Source organism: Neltuma alba, unplaced genomic scaffold (genome assembly GCF_004799145.2).
Source record: "Neltuma alba isolate B1F8T4 unplaced genomic scaffold, ASM479914v2 tig00006741_pilon, whole genome shotgun sequence".
NCBI lineage: Eukaryota > Viridiplantae > Streptophyta > Magnoliopsida > Fabales > Fabaceae > Neltuma > Neltuma alba.
In genome coordinates this window covers 104,774-113,912 of record NW_021634568.1, presented here as the reverse complement: position 1 = coordinate 113,912, position 9,139 = coordinate 104,774, and the positions used below count along the sequence as shown (strand labels likewise).

The following is a 9,139-nucleotide window of genomic DNA, read 5'->3' as shown; positions in this document are numbered from 1 at the left end:
TTGTCACTTGTGAAGGGATTTTGGTTCTTTTTATTTGTCATTTATACCTTTTAATGACTTGTTTTCAGTTTTTCTCTATTAATTATAGTAATTAAAAATGAAGAGAGAAGGAATAGTTATTACTTTTTTTCCTACTATTGATATTTCTTTAATAAAGACAAAATTAAAATATTTTATTTATTTAATACTCCTCTTAGTACATAAGAAATTCCTGCAAGCAGCAATGGTATTATATAAAGAATTGGTTCAATTGAAAATATTTTGAACCCAAAATACAGGTAACCGTGCCTAGCCAATGTTGTGAGGTGGCAGAAAGACTATTTAATGACCTCGGTTCCATCCCTTGTACAAGTTGTCTCAGATACCTTTCACACTTATTAAGAGGACTCATTAGATTGATCTGTTCAGTAAAAAGTATTTCAATATTCCATTTACCTCCTTATTAATGCGAGGAATATATACCATCCATCTCTGTAATCTGTGCAATCTCATCATTACATGAGCGAAAGGAACATCCTTTAATTTTGGACACCTTATCATCTCTGGATCACCTTTTATTTTGTAAGACATACAGGGAGTAATTTTTTTTTTAATTATACAAAATTCTTTTTGTTCCTAAAGAAAATTTTACATATAGTTCTATATTTTTAGTTTAGTTCTAAAAGTAAAAAAACAAAGACGATATTTTGAATGGAATATGGATCTCAACAACTATCATGTTTTTGTTCTGTGATGGTAAGTACTTGAACGTGCGGTCAATGCCAATTTGAGACTTGTTTAGAGCTCCGTTTAAATGAATTTTCAAGAAATTCACGTAAATCAAAACAAAATTCTCTTCGTATATTTATCTCGTATTCTGTAAATTACGTTTTAAAAACTACTTATTATAAGTCAATCTAAACAAATTTTTGAATGGCTGAAGTGCACTAACGGCGGAACATTGGGCATCCCCTGGACGTCAATCAAAGTGCGGGGTCCACTCACTCGAATAATTCCTTCCACGCACAATGTTCTGTGGAGGTGATCGTCCCAATATGTAAATCACTTTCTAATTCACACTTTTGACCACCATTTATTACATCAGTTGATATATATTTGCGCCTTCCCTCATCCTTCATCCTTATCCCCCTCCAACTCCAACACAATGTCCTTCTCCTCATAATGGAATTGCTTGGTGCGTGCTAGCGCCACTTCATTACATCCACTTTCACTTCTGTTGGTGGGGATAACTATTCGATAGGGCCACAAAGATCTCCACATGCATTCCTTCATGCACCAAAAAAAAAATCAACAATTGAAGCTATAAGGAGAAAACAGTTGCAGTTTGTGGTGTGATAGACGATGCATTTGTCTCCCACCAAAAGAGAGGTGTGTGTGGTATATAGCTTTGTGGATAGAGCAAAGCCATTCACAGTTTCGTGGGCCTGGCCCAGTCCACAGTATGAAGCCACACACACACACGCATGTACACTATCGCATACATGGCCCACAAGAAGGAGGTGAGGTTGAATAAATGTGGCCGGGACAAGTGGGAAAGAGACGGATGATTAACCTTAGATTTACAGGGGCCAGTTTCTCATGAAGTAATTTGTTGGTGTGAACGTGCGATAAACATCGATCCTAAATGTATCAGACTAAAGTGAGAAGTTCATCGGAGGGTTGTCTTGTCGCCCAATGTTGAAAAAGAATTCAGAAAAGGCGACCGTCCGATGATAGTGTGCACTGTGCACATCGTGCTCGCGTGCTGTGTAGCCATTTCAGATCTATGACTCTTTGACCAAGCACTCATTTCATGACACGTGCACATAATGACAACTTCATGACAGCCGTATTACTCAACTGCTTAACACGAACTGACTCATCCCGGGCATATAGTAGTCCCCCCGCCCCAATTTACATGGCTGGCAGATGGAGTAAATTTTTTTTTATCCCATTTATAAGTCATCATATCATTAAATTCTTTACAGTCTGATCTTTTATTTGTTATTGTATTGACCTTATAAAATAAAAAAATTTGAAGTGAGTTAGTATGCTAATAATAAGATGCCGCTAAAATTGGGTTTTGCTGAGACGGGGAAGCAAGGTTGGTCCGAGATTATCATGAATTGGGTCTCCAAATTTGGTAGCCAGGAAACATAGGACTAGATCGAGAAGCGACGGTGCCGATTGGGAAACCTGGGAAAACACGAATTCGCAGCACAGGTTCCGCATTCTGGAGATAAAACACCCTCCTTAAAAATTCTCACGGGCCCCACCCTTTCCCTCTGCTGCTGGTTGGAATACAAGTTTATCATCAGAATAGCAGTGCCCTTTCAAAAACAAAACATATGTATGGAAATATACAGTACTCCTCCGGTCCTAATTATAAGACCCAATTGACTTATTTGAGGAGATTAAGGAAGTAAGTTAAGTTGGTTATTTATAATAAATAAGTGTTGTCATTCCTAAAATATCCTTGCTAATTAAGTATATTGGCTAAAACTATCATTATTAGAAGGATTATCTTGGAAAAAAATGCATAAATATAAGAGACAAAATGGATTGGGGTCTTATAATTAGGACCAAATAAAAAGTCAAATAGGCTCTTATAATAAGGACCGGAGGAGTATTATTTATATCAGCAGCCATCAAGTATATATGAACACCTGCCTTTAATTAGCTGCATCCACCGTGAGGTTACTTCACGTGAAACGTACGTAGTTGAATTGTTGTCATGAGTATGGGCGTAGAAATTCTTCAATTTCGTACATGACGTCCATCTCCTCGGCTCAAATTCAAGCCGTGTGATCCGGGGTGATTCGGATACCAAAATTTGAATGCAGTTCATACTTCATATCTTTTGCTTTTGGCTTTGCTACAGGAATCAATCCAAATATGATATGCAAATATTTATCTCAAGCAAACAAGTTATCGGTTATATCACAACTAAAGCTCAAAATCATTTTACGAAGTCCATCAAATGCTACAAGCTGTAGTTTTAAGAAGGTGACATTTTTGCCGCTCTCAATCTAGAAGCGCAAAATATTCTCTTTCTCAATAAAATTTTCTGCATAACTTGTTAGAGCAACCGATGGCAAGAAAAAGAAGAAGAGAGAGATCGTTGAAGCAACCACCCTAAAAAGTTGAACTCAAAACGAATAAACTTATCATGTATATCTACAAGAAAAGGTGATTTCATAAAGTTGAAGAACATTTTATCTCCACTTATGCAAAAATATTTTTTAAGTGTTTTCAAGTGTCTCCTGGATATAAAAGATGATCGGTGAGAGTATAAGTATTTCACCTTTTCTAACCGAACTAAAATAATCTTAAATATAGATCTTAAAATGCGTGTAGCAGAATCTTGTTGTGGCCAGTCCCTGGCTGCTCCTTGCTTGGTCTGTACATGCAAAGGCCATCAGATAATGTGCCGGTAATGACGTCTGGCACTTGAGTGCAACGTGGAAGTTAAAAATTGTCGTCGAAGCTTCAGGGAAGAGAGATGTGCGGATTTCATTCTGTCCTTCTCGGTGAGTAGTTATTGGCAGGCAGAGAGGGCAAGTACCAAAAGTTGTTCCGACTCTTGTTGGATTACGACTAGTAGGTTTTTTTGTGTCCATTGTTTGCGCCTCTCCGGCTGAAGTGTCGCTCGATGGGGGTCCGTCCCAGTTTTACTATCACTTGTATACTAAACTAGGAATTGCGTACCGGTAGTGGGAGTGTCTGTCAGAATTTAGATGACACTGTTAGAGATCTCACGACAAAATTTCGATGTTTATCTGTCGCATCGCTATATGTACTTATTGATAGCAGAGGGTAATTCGTCTGTGATTATCTCGGGTGGATATATATAAATATATCTATTTACTATCTGTCACAAAACATAGATGTGTATATTATGATCCCGCCCGGCTTTGATTCCATTTTGATTATTCCTTAGTCCGCTGCGGTCTCCCCCTCTGGCCTTATATCCCCCATCAATTATTAAATTGTGATTTGTGAGTTGTTACTTTAAAAAAGAAAGCCGACATAAGCATCAAAGAAAGTTACATAACGACAACAACCACCACGCCCTCGCGCTGGCCTCGGACGGGGGGACTCCGCATTTCATTAGCTGCCAGTAAATTTAAATACACTAATTTATCCACAAAACCGAAGATGAAGTAAGCCGACCTCGTAACTTAATGGTTGTCTGTATTAGAGAACAGAACATGACACCATAGCTATCCCAATATAAACTCAAATTTAAGGTACGGGTTTCCGAGCCCCGTGAGATCAGAATTGTTTTAAATACATAAGCAGACTGGCTTAGTTTTCGTCACCATGCATTGATCTTGCCTCTTTTTTTTCTAGAGAACAGGTCGGGTCCCTCTTTTCTCCAGATCCCACGCAATGGCGGTCGCTTCTTCACTCTCCGCTGTCACAGAAGGTATATATGTTTATGCCTTTGTGTCTCTCTGTATAACGCGTACTACCTGTATTGATTTTCGAGTTATCTAAAACATACTTTTTAACTATTGCTCTCTTAATATGTTTGGGGAAAATATCATAAATTTATGAGATAAAATAGATTGAATTTTTGTTTTTATGATTAAAACAAATCTCCTACCTATTTTTTATATTTACTGAAGAAACATATAAAATACGAACTATCTAAACTAATAATCATGTCTTCTTTTGCTGGTCAAAAAAAAAAATCATGTCTTCTTTTATGAATCAATCGAGAGGTAAGCAGCTAAGCATGCATTTTATGCAGGCTGGAAGGGAAAGTAGCCCTTATAACCGGAGGAGCCAGCGGGATCGGCAAACGCACCGCTGAAGTGTTCGCCGAGCATGGAGCCAAGGTGGTGATCGCTGACATTCAAGATGACTTGGGCCTGTCCGTGACCCAGTCCAAAGGCCCATCCGACTGCCTATACGTCCACTGCGACGTCACTGACGAGGCCCAAGTCAAAAACGCCGTGGACACGGCGGTCAAAACCTTCGGCAAATTAGACATCATGTTCAACAACGCAGGCATAGTGGATCCCAACAAGTCCCGAATCATAGACAACGAGAAGGCTGACTTCGAGCGCGTACTGAGCGTGAACGTCACCGGTGTCTTCCTGGGAATCAAGCACGCGGCGCAGGCCATGATTCCAGCTCGTGCCGGGAGCATAATATCGACGGCGAGCATAAGCTCGTACGTGGGAGGGGCTGCTTCCCATGCGTACTGCTGCGCCAAGCATGCAGTGGTTGGGCTCACTAAGAACGCAGCAGTAGAGTTAGGGCAGTTTGGGATAAGGGTGAACTGTTTATCGCCTTACGCCATGGCCACACACCATTAGCGACCAAGTTTTGTTGGGGTCAACGATGAAGAGCTTGAGAATGCGATGAACGCGCTTGCTAATCTGAAGGGCGTGACCCTTAAGGTTGACGATGTGGCCAATGCAGCGCTCTATATGGCTAGTGATGAATCTAAGTATGTGAGTGGCCATAATTTGCTCATCGATGGCGGCTTCAGTATTGTTAATCCCTCCTTTCACATGTTTCAGTACCCTGCCGCGTCTTAATATCTAGCCTCCAATGGCGGTCACACTAGTCCCTTGTGCTTTATATCTGTCCACTGCTTAATTATTTGAATCACAGGGCATTATATTGAGAAGCTAATAAGGACTTTGGCCTGTAATTTTTGTTTTTCACTGTATTGCCATTGATGTGTGAGATCTGCCCAAGGATATGGGTAGCACACGCGTCAAGGGAGCCGGCTGTTAATAATGGAACCAAATATATATTGAAGCAGAAAAGCCAATATTTGGCACCAAATATCTGTTAATAATTGGGTCTTGAAAGTGATCCCACACCGGCACTTTGCAATCTGTATGTATGGATCTCCTCTCTCTGGAAATGGTATGAAGATTTAGATTATTTGAATTTCTTAGTATTATTAAAACTTTTCAAAGTATGCATATCATTAAAATAAAAAAGAGATAATAAGAAAAAAATATTTAAAGGGGAAAAAAATCTGGTACACGTACAATTCAACACCTTCCTGTGTACTTATTCTTATTTACTTCATAAATGCTTAAGTTTAGGGAGTTAGTTTAATCTTTAAAAAAAGAATAAAAGTATGCTCCTTACTGATCTACGTTTTTCTATCCAAATATCCACTTCCCAAATTTTACCCCAGATAAATTTGATTTCGAAAAGCCGATGATTGTGTTGAAGCCTTCACTGTCAATGGTTTTCTTCTATGATGTTTTTGTGGATGTTCCTGTATCAGTTCTGTGCACTGGGCTTTTAGATCTGTTAGTGTATATTTGTACTTGTCACTTAATGACAAGTTATGTTGATTGAGAAAGAAAGAAAGAAATAGAAAAGCTGACGATCCATAACACTCAGCATATTATGAAAGGAAGGTTGGCTTTAATTGCTTCAAATGTCAGGAAGCCTACAACTTTGATAGATATTTCTTTTCCACTTCGTGAGAGAGAGCGGAATGCATCTCTTTGTCGTCTCCATGTCCGTCGCAGCAAATAGCGATGCCAACGGAGGAGCCAGCGGTATCGGCAAACACATCGCGAAATTACACATCTGTGGCCCAGTCCATATCTGGTAAACGGGTCATTGCACTTATTAAGATGACCTGGGCCCTTCTGTGACCCAGTCCATATCCCCTCCATCGCCAAGGAAGCTCAGGGAAAAAATTCAGTGCCTGGGGATTGGATCTAGTAGAAAGGACTAGTTCCTCACAAACGTGACAAACCAAAGTTCAAATCCCCATCAGGAGAGGTGCTACATTTAGTGCCTGACAGTGCCTCGAATAGGATTGCTTCCAATAGGAGGAAACCTATACTTTAGCCAAAAAAAAAAATCAATGCAAAATTATCATGGGACTTGAGCTTAAAGGAAGGGATAGTTGTGGTAAATTAAAGTTTAAATTTATATCAGAAGATCTGTCTATATTTAATACTCAATGTCTGACAGTGCCTCGAATAGGATTGCTTCCAATAGGAGGAAACCTATACTTTAGCCAAAAAAAAAAATCAATGCAAAATTATCATGGGGGACTTGAGCTTAAGGAAGGGATAGTTGTGGTAAATTAAAGTTTAAATTTATATCAGAAGATCTGTCTATATTTAATACTCAATAGTGTTTTGAATAAGATTATTTCTAATAAGAAGATATTTATTCCTATCGGGAAAAAAAAAAACTAAAGCGAAATTAAACACCATGTTTGCTTTGTTTTGCTGGGCTGTAGTCCGTTGATATAAAGAACATTTTATTTTGGGTATTGATAAAAAGAACATTTGGTTGCGAGTCGCGACCTGGATCATTAGTTTTACTGATAGCGTATGAAGTAAGATAAATACAATGGGCCCACTTCTGTGAGCCAAGGCCCAAATATTTTGTTTATTGGTCGAAGCTAGTCTCCAACGCCACCTTATCTTGCTGGTTTCCTATAAGACACCTAAAAACCCTAATCGTTGCCAAGATAGAGTCGTTCGTTGGCGGATCAGTGCCGCTCTGCCTATTTGCCCCTGCGATCACCGAGCAAGCAGTGCCTCGCTCTCTCTCTGATTCACTATGGGGCGCGTACGAACCAAGACCGTGAAGAAGTCTTCGCGCCAAGTGATAGAGAAGTACTACTCTCGAATGACCCTTGATTTTCACACGAACAAGAAAATCCTAGAGGAGGTGGCTCTCATTCCCTCCAAGAGGCTCCGCAATAAGATTGCGGGATTCTCCACCCACCTGATGAAGAGGATCCAGAAGGGTCCCGTTCGGGGCATCTCCCTTAAGCTTCAGGAGGAGGAGCGCGAGCGCAGAATGGATTTCGTGCCCGACGTTTCTGCGATAAAGACGGATCACATTGAGGTCGATAAGGAGACTCTTGATATGCTCAGCGCTCTCGGCATGAGCGAGATTCCAGGGGTTGTTCAAGTTGATCCCGTTCCCGTGCAGCAATCCTTTGGATTTGGCCGCGGTGGTTTTGGTGGAGCCGGCAGGAGGTTCTAAGGGCTTCGTGACGCTCACCCTGGTTTGAGTTTCGAGTTCTTTTTGGCTTTTGTTTGTTTACTTAATGTAAGGTATTTGAAAGTACTTTGCGTTTATAGTGAAGGATATTTGTTAGCCGTGGCTATTATCAGTTTTTGTGAACTACAATACTTTTCCCCTTAATGCCTTGTTTTATTTACGTTCACGCTTATTTAGGGCTCTTTTCCATGGTATTGGATCGGGTGCCCCCATTAACCGTAGTTCACTGATTGGGTGCTCAATAAATTTAGCTGTATTTTTTTTTTCTTCCGGTATTCCATTCAAGGTTATAATACACAGTTGATATTATCCTGGGGTTTAAAAGTGACACAATTATCCTGCTTCTTAAGTTTACGCGTGAATTCTAGATTGGACGGATACTCATCTAACAGATTGGTTAATGCCATGATCGTTGAACGAATTTTTTTAAGATTTAAATAGAACATTTACTTAATTTACTTATATTTGAATTAGATATTTGAAAATTTAGTTTTATATTCAAGTAATATTAGGATTACTCATGATTTATGATTTATATATATGGTGGGTAGTAATCATTTTTTTCCCCCTTATGTTTGATTTATTCCAGTTTCTCCCTCTCCCTTTTCCTCTTCTTCGCACCTTCACTTCACCTTTCTTTCTGTTTCCTACCACTGCAGCCTTTCATTTCATTGTTCTTTCTAAACAAATTAATACAAATGGATGTATTGTTATTGTCGTGCAACACAACTATTGGAGAATTGAATTGCTTTATTTTTCTTTTTATAATGTGATTTGTTTGGATTGAAATTGAAGATGCGATTCATTTATTTCTTGAAACGTGAATCGTTTTCTGATAGATCGATGCCAAAACCAAAAGCAGTTGGAACATTGTGGCGCAGGCAGGACAGAAGCCACACAATCCATCCCATTGATTTAAATACTAAAACCAAAATGACAATTTAAATCCTCCAAATTGTGTCTTCGTCTAGCTGTGAGATGTTACATCGTGTATCAGATGAATAATCTCATAAAAGATCGGTCTGGAAAGAGTACCTGAATCTGGAAGCATCAGGAAGCTTCCAAGGAGCTTGGTCACAGATAGGAGATAGACAACGCACTTTGAGCTTAGGCATGCTTGAAGCATGTTGCGACCTTCAGAAAC

General features: G+C 39.4%; 1 protein-coding gene and 1 pseudogene across 1 annotated transcript; both read left to right on the top strand.

The window, feature by feature from the left end:
• Nucleotides 1–4,371: 4,371 nt before the first annotated feature.
• Nucleotides 4,372–5,531, top strand: LOC114751070 (secoisolariciresinol dehydrogenase-like; annotated as a pseudogene).
• Nucleotides 5,532–7,437: 1,906 nt separating this feature from the next.
• On the top strand, nucleotides 7,438–8,261 carry LOC114751029 (40S ribosomal protein S17-like). The gene has a single exon (XM_028939691.1). The coding sequence runs from the start codon at nucleotides 7,546–7,548 to the stop codon at nucleotides 7,975–7,977; it is 432 nt and encodes a 143-aa protein (XP_028795524.1). The 5' UTR covers nucleotides 7,438–7,545; the 3' UTR covers nucleotides 7,978–8,261.
• Nucleotides 8,262–9,139: the final 878 nt, after the last annotated feature.